The sequence below is a fragment of the Myodes glareolus genome, chromosome 1 (assembly GCF_982192425.1).
Source record: "Myodes glareolus chromosome 1, mMyoGla1.1, whole genome shotgun sequence".
NCBI classification, from domain to species: domain Eukaryota; kingdom Metazoa; phylum Chordata; class Mammalia; order Rodentia; family Cricetidae; genus Myodes; species Myodes glareolus.
Window position 1 is genome coordinate 6391897 of NC_142026.1, and position 12232 is coordinate 6404128.

General features: G+C 43.1%; 1 protein-coding gene across 2 annotated transcripts in view; it reads right to left on the minus strand.

Moving 5' to 3' along the window:
* Positions 1-5816: 5816 nt before the first annotated feature.
* The window catches only part of Mdh1b (malate dehydrogenase 1B), a 36303-nt gene continuing 29887 nt past the window's right edge, over positions 5817-12232 (minus strand). For both annotated transcript variants that reach the window (XM_048459199.3, XM_048459200.2), the window contains 2 exons: positions 7708-7773; positions 5817-6056 (listed from right to left, as the gene is read on the minus strand). In XM_048459199.3, coding sequence (XP_048315156.1) covers positions 6025-6056; positions 7708-7773 — 98 coding nt within the window. In that variant the 3' untranslated portion in view covers positions 5817-6024. The remainder of the gene's footprint in view (positions 6057-7707; positions 7774-12232) is intronic.

Below are 12232 nucleotides of genomic sequence, written 5' to 3' on the forward strand. Positions count from 1 at the left end.
GTTGACTTAAGAGTTCTTTGGGCAAATACCCAGGAGGGGTAGAGCAGAGTCACAGAGTAGCTCCGTGTTTAGTTGACCCCTTGCCCCCAGAAAATTCCACCCTGATATCCGCATTGGATGAACTAGTTTACATGTCTACCAACAGTGTGTAAGGCTCCTCTTTCCCTGCTTCCTTTCCTTCCCGCATTTTGTTGGTTTTAATGTTGCCATTCTGGCTAGAAAAGATGGAATCTCAACATAGTTTCACTTTGCATTTCTTTGATGCATTTCTAGTGATGCTGAACATTTTAAAAATGTCTGTGGCCCATTTATACTTAATATTTTAAGAACTGTTCTTTTCATTAGACCATTCATTTATTGGGCTGCTTGGCTTTATTGATATTTAGGTTTTTGAGTTCTTTATTTTTAATATTAACCTCTCAGATAGTGGAGATTTCCTTCTGTTCTGTGGGCTGTTTCTTTACTAAATAATTATTTCTTTGTTGTTTAAAAACTTTGGAATTTTACGCAATACCACTTGTCAAATCAAGATTTATCTTGAGCTATCAGAAAGTCCTTGCTTGTGCTTATTGCAAAGTTTTTCTGTCCCAATAAGCGTCTCTGCCGACACAATAATCCAAATCAGACTGAATAAAACCGAATTAGAAAAAGCCCAGGTTTAATGGATACCAGCGCTCCGGGTGGCCCTCTGGGAAAACACAGAGAGGGGGGAAGAAGAACCGGGAAGACCATGTGCTTGTTCTCTGGGGCGGGGCGGGAATTTGTTCTCCAGGGACCTCTCTAGGAAGAGGTCGCCATTTGGCAGGCTTTTTTTTGGAGGAAGGTGGAGTCTGGAATTTTCCGCTCAAGCATTTCAAAATGGGTGTCAATGTAACATGAGGGCCGGCTTGTTTGTGTTTTCTGTGCCTCCCAGTACCCCACAGCTGTTTAGTCCCAGAGAAAATCAACCACAGGGGACTCTGTAAGTTATAATGCTGATTGGCCCATTAGGTCAGGCTACTTATTAGCTAACTCTCACATCTTGATTAACCCATTATTCTGATCTATTTTAGCCATGTGGCTCAGTACCTTTTTCAGTTGGGCAGCTTACATCCTGCTGCTTCAGTGATCTGGGCAGGAGTAGGAAGAATCAACTTCCTCCTCCCCAGAATTCTCCTGCTCTCCTTGCATCATTTCTACTTCCTGTCTGGTTTTCCCACCTACACCTCCTGTCTGACCAATCAGCGTTTATTTAAAACATGATTGGCAGAATACAGACAATTCTTCTGCACCATGTCAAGGGCTGGGGTGAAGCCTCACCCAAACATTCCAGACTCTTTGGATAAGGATGTTAGGGACTGAGGTGATGCTTCCAACCAAACACTTATATCTTGTAGCGTTTTCCTCTAACAATTTCAGAGTTCATGTGAGTATTAAGGCCTTTGACTCCTTTTGAATTACCTTATGTACAGGGTGTATGGATATCAATTTTCCTGATAGCATTTCTTGAAGAAGTTGTCTTTTCTCCAGTGTATGCTTTTGATATCTTTGAAAAGTCAGGTACCTGTGACTGTGTGTGTGTACAGGGATATGACTTCCAGCCACCTAACTGTGGTGAGTTTTTGAGGCTAAAGGTTAAAATCGTTCAGTGATAGCTCTGGTGAGGATCTTCTTGACTGTATCACATGGCAGATGGCACTAGGAAGGGAGGAACATGCTGGAAGGAAGCACTGCCTGGTCAGGCAGGAAGCCACACTAGATCAAAAATCTTGTTCTTTTTTATTACTATTTCAGAGCCCTATAGACCTCCCTTAATCTTTTCTGAGGGCAGTGATTTTAATGGATCCACCATCTGGGATCCCCATCTGGGATCCACCACTTGAAGCTCTCATCAGCTATTAACACTGCCACCCAGGGAACAGACAAAGCTTTGAGGGATACACCACATCAAATGCACAGTGTGGTGGTTTGAGGGATAAACCACATCAAATGCACAATGTGGTGGTTTGAGGGATAAACTATGTCAAATGCACAGTATGGTGTTTGAAGGCTCATCTGTCTGAATACCTGGTCCACAGCTGCTGGAACTCTTTAGGAAGGATTGAAGGAATGGCTTTGTTGAAGCAGATGCATCACTGGGGTGCACTTTAAGGCTTAAAAATCCCACACTCTTCCTAGTTAGCCTGTCTCTCTGCCTCATGCTTGTGGAATCAAGATGTATGACTCAGATGCTGTTCAGTGCATGCCTGTCTGCTGTTTCCACACTCTTCATTATTATGGTCATGCACCCACCCTCTGAACTGTAAGCCCCAAAGAATTGCTTTCTTCTATCAGTGGCTTTTGTCATAGTGTCTTATCACAGCAATAGAAAAGTAACCAGTACACACAGCAAATATTTAGAACTCATTATAAGATTTTTGCAAAAACAGATGTAATCTTGAGTGTGTACAAAAGTTGATTTTGTAGCACTGTTTGAGTGGGACTGATGTATATTGTTCTTGACTAGGATGCATAGACTTTGTGGCCTCTTTTCCAGATATAGGTATATACTTACAGTTATACTCTTACAGGAAGAAAGGACTCTAAGCACATTACTCAACACCCTGGCTTGTGGCATCTTTGTAAAGACCATGCATCTCTGTACCAGCAAAGTGAGAGACTTGTGATTAGATATCTCTCTGGGTTCCTAAATTCTGCCCAGAAAAAAGTTAATGAGAGGGGCAGAACAGATGCTCACATTGGGAGGTTACTAGTTTGCTGCCAACAGCTCAGCTGCAAGCTTGGGTAACCTTTCTGTGTCCTCTGCAACCTGAGAACGCATGCAGCTCTGGGCCAGGACCATCTCAGAGATAAAGATGTTCACTATAAGACCAGAAACTGAGCAAGTAAGGCATATATGACCTTACTTCACTTGTATCTTGTGAAGGCTCACAAGTCTCATCTCCATTAAATAAAAAGCATCATTAAGCCAGAAGATTGTTAAGCCTTAAGAGACCCCAATAACACAGATTTGTGGAACCCCAGAAAAAAAAAAGATGTCATGCAAAAAGTGACAAGAAGTTAAGGCACCATCAGATCATGAAGACTGCTTAGATGGTGATGGCATTAAGAAATCCTAAAATGATTTCCCAGATCGGATAAGAATTCTGTGGTCAGAACATGAAATCCAGACAGAAGTATCTGGAGTACAGGTGTGTATGAAGTGAATTCAAGGACTGGCTGGTTCAGTTGACTGTCCAGTCAGCCTGGGACAGTGGTTGTCAAAGTGTGATCCTTAGAGCTACAGCAGCACCTGGAAATATGCGAAAATGCAGATTCTCAGGTTCCACCTGGAACCACTGGTTGTCATAAATTCAGAGGTCTCTGTTCATCTGTTTCCATGGTTGAGACAAGGTCTCATGGAGCCAGGCTGGCTTTGAACTTGCAATGTAGCTGAGCTTTGGCCCTGAATTACTGATCTTCCTACCTCCACCTCCGAAGTGCTGGGATTACAAGTGTGTGCCACCATGCCTAGCTAGAAATCTGTTTTACCTGGTGGGTTCAATTGACACTAATGTAAAACAAAACAACAACAACAATTACTGGGATAAGATTGATGCATCTTGATGCATTTCCTGCCTGGGGCTGGGGAAATTATTAAGAATGTGAGACAACTCAGATTTTAAGCCTATTTGAGTGGGAAAAGTGATTTGTTTAAATTATTTAAATACATTTTTAAAAATTTCTTTAAATCACACACTTAGAAGATATTTCTCTATCAAGTTATATAGATCTATACAGAAGTTATCGATAAGTAATAGAAATCCCCAGCTAAGAGGAGTTTAAGTCGCAGAGTTCAGTATTTCACTAAAGTTTAGAACTGGCCTTGGGTTGGCTGAGAGGCGCTTGAAGCTCACCATGGCCGGGATTTTCCCTACATTTTACATTGCCTATTATTGTCGTCGAGGGATGCTTCTCTTCTTGTGTCCACAAATAGCTGCTGATGATGTAGGTACTGCATCTTGACAGAATAGCCTTTTAGGAAAGAAGTACAAAACTTCCCCCACCCCAGCTTGCCTGGACATCCAGAAGATGCTCCTTATACAGCATTGTTTAAACCTGAGTCATATGACTACCCCTAGACCAGTTGCTGTCAAGCAGGACTAGATTACACACATCAGTATTTATAGCCTGGTGTTGGGCTCATTGGTTATTTTAGCAAAATCAGAATTTTATTAGCTAAAAGGATGGAGGCAGAACTCTGAGGAGAGTAAGCAGCAGAGCCCTCTAAAGGCCAAGGACTCTGACCACTGGATTCAGTAGCCCCTACCGAACGCCCATCCCATCAACATGTCCTAGCCTTTCCATGGAATATACTGAAAATCCCTCTCTTGTGCCCTTACTGTGTCAGCTTTAACAACACCGAGAAAATTATTTTTAATAATCTTGCATTAATGCTCTTTCTAATAGCAAAAACCAGATGTGAGATTCCCAGGTTGGTCTATTACATATCAGGCTACTACTGCGAGAACGAGGCTCTGGTTGAAAAGCCGAATCTCCCTAACGGGGGATGGGAAGCACTGCCTTGAATAAGCAGCAAGTGCTCTCCCCTTCCTCCCAGCATGACCCGTAGCTGGTAATCGGGGCCAATGTGTGGCAAAACCTGCTCTGCTGGTGCAAAGGCAGGACGCAGCTCATACGCATGCTAGGATTGTGGCTGACTGTGCCCTAAGAGGAGAAATCTCTGCCTTTGCTTCTCTCTAGCTCCTTGTATTCTAGTAGGAGAATCAGCTAATTATTTAACTGGCCACAGCTGACAACCTATGGGGTGGGGTGGGGACTCATAAATGGGCCACTACACTGGAAGGCGCCATGTGTCTATGGTCATATTCACTGTTTTAGCTTCTCTGCCTTGTATTGTGTGCTAAGTTCGTCAAAGTGCTGATTTAAGGGGACACAGTAAGATGTTTTACTTTGGCTGAAGACACATTTTCCTGACCCCAGACTCATTTCTCAGTATAATTCAGTTTTACCAAGAATGAGGTTTACATGTCAGAAGCAACATGTATACACCCACATGTGCGACATTCATCTAATCATTGTGCTTTGTGGTCACCCTCTTTCAGCGGAGCACACATTGCAGGAGGTCGGTAGGGTGGATCTCAAACCTCTTCTCTTGATGCAGAAGCAGGCTATTAGCATGGAGTATCAGATAAAGTGCTAACTTTGGAAGCAAGCAAGCCAGTTGTGTTTTGAAATTGTTCATTTATTATGGTGTGGAAGTATCTGAGATGCCCCAAATTCTCAGGAAGCACTTTGTACTTTAAAAGGTATTTTTTTCCAAAAGCCAGAAGGCTGCAGTGTTTCACCAGACTCCTGGGCTCCCATGAGTCCCTCAGTAGCATTGGTACACTAGGAATGTGGGAAATGTATGTGAACACTGATTTGAGTAGTGTTGCTTTAAAAAGAGACTTTCATTTTTTTCTTCCATGGTGTGATTCTTTGAAAAAATATGTTTTTCTTTCAAAATCCCATTGTTTCAGACCATATCAAGTGTCAAGTGACAGAAGCCTCATTAGTCAATATTAACCAAACTATATTATTTGTTGCAATGACACTTAAACCAAGTATTTCCAAAGCAAACAGCGCACATCTGGGTTTTCGGAAGGTGGGTGGCCTGAGTTGCCCAGAGGATCTCATGGAGTTTGCAGTTTTCTCAGTTTACTGCCATTAGCTGGACTCGGATACCAATTGCTCATCCTTTTGTCTCAGCTAATAGGGTTCTGTGTGGAGAGGGATGGAGGGGGGAAGGAATGAGAAGAAGGGGAAGGAGAGATACGCTGATCGACAGCACTATGTTAAAGCATTGAAAACCGTGGTTTGCATCCATTTATTTTTGAGGACATGCAATAACCAATGGAAATGGGATTAGATGCTGGCAGCGCAGTGGCTGTGCTGGAGCTTTGAGTCTGCTGACTGCTGTTGAATTGCTCTTCCCTGAATGCAGACACTCAGGGGTCTTTATTTCATACAATTTTAATTCCTTTGTATTTGATCTGGTTGGGGCTATTGTTGGTCCCCAGTTTTTCCCTCAGAGTCTGTAAAGAGAAGAAAACATGGAAAGACGTACCAATCTCAAATTCACCAGTAACTTCTGTTTGTCTTGGCTGTGTCCCCCTCTCCCACCGTCCACCAGATCCCTGCCTCCAGTTTGGCTCAGTGACTGAGAGGAAACATGTGTGGGGCAGGTTCCATGGTGACTGTGGTGAGTGAACCATTTTCACGTGGTAGTGTGAATTCTGGCATCCTTGCTGACGTGGCTGCTTCTGTGTGTGAGTTTCCCTGCCTTTGCTCCTTGTTCTGAACTGTAGGTGCAGCTCCAGTCTCCCCGTTTCTTCCCTGGGTCTTGCCTCTCCTCAGTGCACCAGCTCTAGTCCTTCACAGCCAGCTCATTCCCAAGCCCAATGCGCGCACTGTCAGAATTTGAAGTGCACTGGGCTGTGCTTACGGGATGTATACACACAAGGGGGGAGGTACATCCTGACTCGTACAGGCCACTAAGACATCCATATCAACTGTTTTCATAAGAAAAAGGGAGAACTTGGGGAGAACTCAGACAAATGCTTTGATGAAGAGAACTCACATGGCTGGGCACATCTCCTAGCTTATTCCATCATTCATCCTGGGGAAAGAATAGGTGGCCCTTGTCATAGCGTCGGTCATTAAAGAGAAGAGGTTCCAGGGGAGCGAGACAGCCACCGAGTCTCTACAGCACTGTTGGGGGCAACTGTTAGGGGAGCCCAGGTCATCTACTAACCAATCCCACTTGTAGAGAAAGACAAAGGAGAGCTTATTAATGCTTTGTCTACCATCCACCATTTGCAGATTCTTGAATTTATAAATTTTCAGAGGTGAGCTAATAACTCAGATCCGAAAAATCCTCTGCAGCAAGTAGAGAATCAAAAGAATTACTATTTAAAGCATGTTGACTGTTGTGGCCATTCTTGCTTCTTCCTGTCTCATTCCTTCCTCCTTGGCACTTCCCTGGTGGCCTTGCTCTGTTAGGAGTTGCAAGGTGTGAGACCACGTCTGTATGGAGTCTCAGTTTGAGACAACTATTTCCTGGCTACATGTGCAACAGAGCAAGCAGCTGTCCTGACAGAGAGCTGTGCTTCAACTCTGCTAACTCCCACAAATGCTGGCTTCCCAGTGCAAATCACTGGGCAACTGCCCCGTCACGCCCAGTTGTCTTTTACAGAAAGGGATCCAGATAAGAACACGGTAAAAATGGAAGCACACTGGATTATTATTTTATACATTTATCTCTGTGCGCGCATTTAGAACCCATGCTTGCTTCTGTATTGGTGTTCTCAAGTTTTCTGCGCCTACTCCCAGTTCAACTACTGAGAACAAAGTTGTCAGTGTCAGAGAGCTTTCTCACGTGGGTCTCTTGGGCTCCTGCTCTCGGGACTCTCGGAAGAGGACTCCCTTCTGCTCGGTTGGCTATTCTGGGCTTTGGAAAGGAGGGCTGAGTAGAGAAAAGTGGGGCCAGGACTGAGCTAAAGTGTCTTGGGAGTTCGAGGTCTGAGAAAGAAGTTCCAGTGTGAGAGCAGCTGTCGGCGCGTTCATCCCCTTCTCAAAGTGTTTATGGGCACAGGGAGAGACTGAGGTGTCCCTGAACCCTTCATCCCGCCGTCTCAGGCTCTGCAGCTAGACAGGAGCCCTGACCGCGAGGTTCCACCAACTCACCGTCTGACACTGCTTGTTCTTTTTCCTCAGCTGTGCCCACATTGGAATGGATGCTCTCTTTACGTTCTGAAACAAAAATGCAAAAAGTCAGGGTTCAACTCTAGTAAACAGCCTGTGAGATATTCTTTTCAAATGTTGTTCCGGGATTAACAGTAAAAACTCCTCTCTCTCTCTCTCTCTCTCTCTCTCTCTCTCTCTCTCTCTCTCTCTCTCTCTGTGTGTGTGTGTGTGTGTGTGTGTGATATCATAGCTCATTATGTTTGTGGACACATAGATTGACTAAAAATTACTTTCCACAATACTCTGAATTAACCAAAAATTACTTCCACAAAACTGCTTTCTAATCTCTTTTTACTTACCATTTGTTTTCATTTTTTTTTCTGAGAAAGTATCTCATTGTTTAGCTCAGGCTGGTTTCTGATTCTGAGCAGAGTTAGTTAACTACTTAAGTACTAGGATCACAGGCAAGAGCATGCCTGGCTTCACATGTGTGTGTATGTGTAATATTAATACATACATATGATTAAGCACACTATTAACTTATAGATTATGGTATTGATATGTTGTATATGCTATTATTAATATATGTAAGATTTATTTATCTTTTGGTTTTTCCTCTCTCCCTCTCTTCCTGCTGTCTTGTCTATTCTGTTTTGTCCTGGTCTATTCTGTGCTGTCCTGTTCTATCCTGTGCTGCCCTGGTCTATCCTGTGTTGTACAGTTCTATCCTTTCCACTTCACTGGAAAAACAGCTTTTCGTAACACCCCATTACCAGTTTTATAATATTTCAATGGGAAAGTCCTGGTGATTAAGTTGATTTTCTTAATAATTAATATTTTGCTGCCCACAGAAGGTTATAGAGAGAGTTTCTCCAATTCAGAAAAAACTATATGGTATGCTTGATTTTAATGCTTATTCAACAAATCACATCCCCCTCCCACCACAAAGCCTGAAATCAGTGCCATCTTCTCTACTCAGTCAGGGGCCTCAAAGTTCTTTAGTCTGATATCTAATATCTTCTGCTAAAGATATCACTTGGTAGAAGGTTAAGTACCTCAAGTTTCAACTAGCAACTCTAACTGGAATTATTCTAGAGAATGTGTTTTCTATAGTTTGGTTTCTTGCCTGCTCACCCCAGGACGCAGCTAGCCACCTTCTTCATGACAGATTTTATAGATTCGCAGTTCCCTCTGGGCCTCTCATTACGCACTATCAGTTAGCCTTCCTGGAGGAAGCATGCCTCTACAGATTAATCTAGGCTTCTGCTGAAGCTGGGGCCCAGGTCTCTGGACAGTGACAGGGCTGTGAAAGACCTCCAGAAGGTACTGAAATGGCCAGGTTAGTTCAGAAGGCTTGACCTCCAATTATTCCATGCTTTGGTCAACCATCCAGCAGTCAAATTGATAACCTATTATTGTCAAACAGCATGTGATTGCTACTTATTTTCTCAGATCTGTCAGCCTATTTCACATCCCCTGTCCTAACACAGATAACATACTGTTTGGGGGAATTAGGCACTTCTGGCCTTGCCTTGGTTACCTGAAAGGTCTCTTTGCTGAGGGAGGTGCCTTTTAGCATCCCCTCTCTGCTCTCCACTTCAACCACACACTTTTGTTCTAAATCCCAGGAAAGAAGCATCCATCACCATGAAGCCCAGCTCCTACGTCATCTGTTCTGGGAAGTCTTTCCTTACCCTCCCAGTTACCACAGGAATCCCCAACTGCTTCCACTCTGCCTAGGCCTCTGTCACAGACCTGCATCTTCACAAGATGTAAATGATTGTGTTCTGCACCCTATCAACTCATATGTTGAAGTGTAAACCTCGTGATTATACTGAAAGGTAGAACTTGGGGAGGTGACCAGAGGAGGGTGTAGCATGAATAATAAAAACCCAGAGACAGATACTGGGGTTCAGCATGAAGATGAGAAAAGCAAAACAGTCAACCACTAGAGAAACATTAACTTCTAACAAATCTCCAGACTGAAAGGGTGATCCTGCAATGCTCTCCACCTCCCTCAGACTCCACACTCTACTGAGTTTCTGTCTCTTCTTTATATTTCTCTCTCTGTACAGCCATATAACTTCTGTCTCCACCTCCTTAGTTCTGGGATTGAAGGTGTTTGATTCCAAGTGCTCTGATAGTCTTTGTGTGAACTCTGATTCTCTTTTAGACAGTTTCAATCTTGTGTAATGCAGGGTGACCTTGAACTAACAGAGTTCCCTCTGCCTGTCTCCCAAATCCTGGGATTAAAGATGTGTACCACCACTCCCTGGCCTGTACGGTTGACTAGTGTGGTTGCTTTGCCCTCCGATCTTCAGGCAAGCTTTATTTGTTAAAACACAATAATATACCACTATAGGAGGGTAGAGCCTTGGTGAATTCAAAATTACAGTCTTCCAATACAGGCTCAGAAAAATTTGTTTGTGCTTGTTTTCCATATGAAGATAGAAAAATAAATAACAAACTGGCCCTGACCCACACTGAATCTGCCGGTGCCTCCATCTCAACATGCTCCTTGAACCGTGAGAAGTGACTTCCGGTTGTTTTTTAGAATAATGACCAGAATAAACAAGGACATCTCTCAGAACTGAATTTTTCTTCTTTGTTCTGCTATATCACACGCTAAAAATGAGCTACTTTTGAAAGCAAGTATCTGTTTGATGTGTTTTAAAGCACCTAGCACGGCTCCTCCCTCTCTCTCCCTTCTTCCATCTGTGATGTAAAATACATCTCACATGAACACTACCTGATAAAAACGTAGAAACACCATTCAGCACCGTTAGCATGCACACTGCTAAATGGCAGATTTCTAGAACTCTTAAGCTGCATGACCAATACAGTGCTGTTTCTGAACAAACCCCCATTTAGTTCTCCTCTGCCATCTCAGTTCTAAAGGAACTTTAAAGACTTGTTTAGGTTTTCTCCTTCATGTTACTGGATCTTTCCTCTCCCTCTGAATGTTTAGATTGCCAATCATGTTTCCTTCACTTTGATTTTCAAAACCCTGTGTTTGTTAAGCTGTTAAACTAATTGTGAGTCTTGGCATGTCATAGGCTCTTAGGCCCTTCTCCTACACAGTTTGTGTGACTAGGCCTCTGTGTTGGCAAGTTTGATGTCAACTTGATGCAATCTTTAGTCATCTGTGAAGAGGGAACGTCACTTGAGAAAATGCCTCCTTAGAATTGGTCGGTAGGCAACCCTGTTGGGATTTTTTGGTTGATGATTGATGTGGGAGGTCCCAGCTCACAGTGGATAGCGCCACTCTGGGTTGGTGGTCCAGGGTGCTATAAGAAAGCAGCAGGAGCAAGCTAATGAGCAGCACTCCTCCACTGCCTCTGCATCAGTTCCTGCTTCCAGGTCCCTGCTCTGAGTTCCTGCCCTGACTTGCTTTGATGATATTCTCTTAAGTATGAGTGTAAGCTGAAATAAACCCGTTCTTTCCCAAGGTTGTTTCTGGTCAGAGTTTTAGCACAACAGAAGCCCTAACTGTGACAGCCTCCTCATTTATTGTATTTCCATTGTCTCTCACAGAACTCAGTGATTCCGTGAAGCTCAAGGAATACTCTATAGTTTGCTACGAGAATTTATTGGTACCTTTAAAATATGATCTCATGTAGCTTGACATTTGGGATAGGATCAAGTATAAAATATGATCTTATTTTTTAGTACGGGATGAGGATTTTGAAGGCCTTAACTGTTTTATGGCTAACAGATGATTAAATTTCTTTCTCTGAAACTCAGTGAAAATTCTTAGATTGAATGGAACATATTTTTCCCTCCACCCAAGTCTACTTACTACTCATGGCCTTATGCTCTTCCTGGCTGTCATTTGTGGAGAAGTCAGAGGTGTTTTGGCCTTTTAAAAATTTAGTTTGTAGTCTGAAGGTCAGAAAATTAAGTATTAAAGTAATTTAAGAGATCTCATAAGCCTCCTACATGATTCTTCTCATTGATGAGCTAGTTAACAGAGATCTCCAAACTGAGAGGTGCGACACTCTGGTTATTTGTGGAATATCTGGGACAATGGGCTTTATTTTTGGGGTGGATACAAGGTACAAAGTAAAAAGCAATCTAGACTTCTGCTAATAAACAAAAATTCAGTTTATACCATGTCATATTCTTTCACAAGACTCTCCATAGTCAAGCATAGTTGAGAAATTTAGGACCAGTTACCAGTCAATGAGTCAAACATAGGTTGACAGTTCTGAAGCCCTTTCTAGAGGAAGAAAATTACATTCGTGCCTGCCAAACCCATGTAGCCACCCAGAGGACCTGTAAATTTTAAGAATAAAAGAACTCAAGTTAAAACCAGCTGCTCCTTGGACTTCTACAACCTGACGCCCCCCTCCCGGCTGTGTTTGTTTTGGCTCTGTTCTGGGGACTTGATCATCAGCCAAGCTCTGAATTCCCCAGTCTCACATTCTGCCCTATCCCACTAAAGCCTCCTGGGTCTGAACCAATGGCCTTCTGTCAGTTTCTTCTTACTAGATCATCTGAAAGAAAGCAACCATCTTGAATGGTT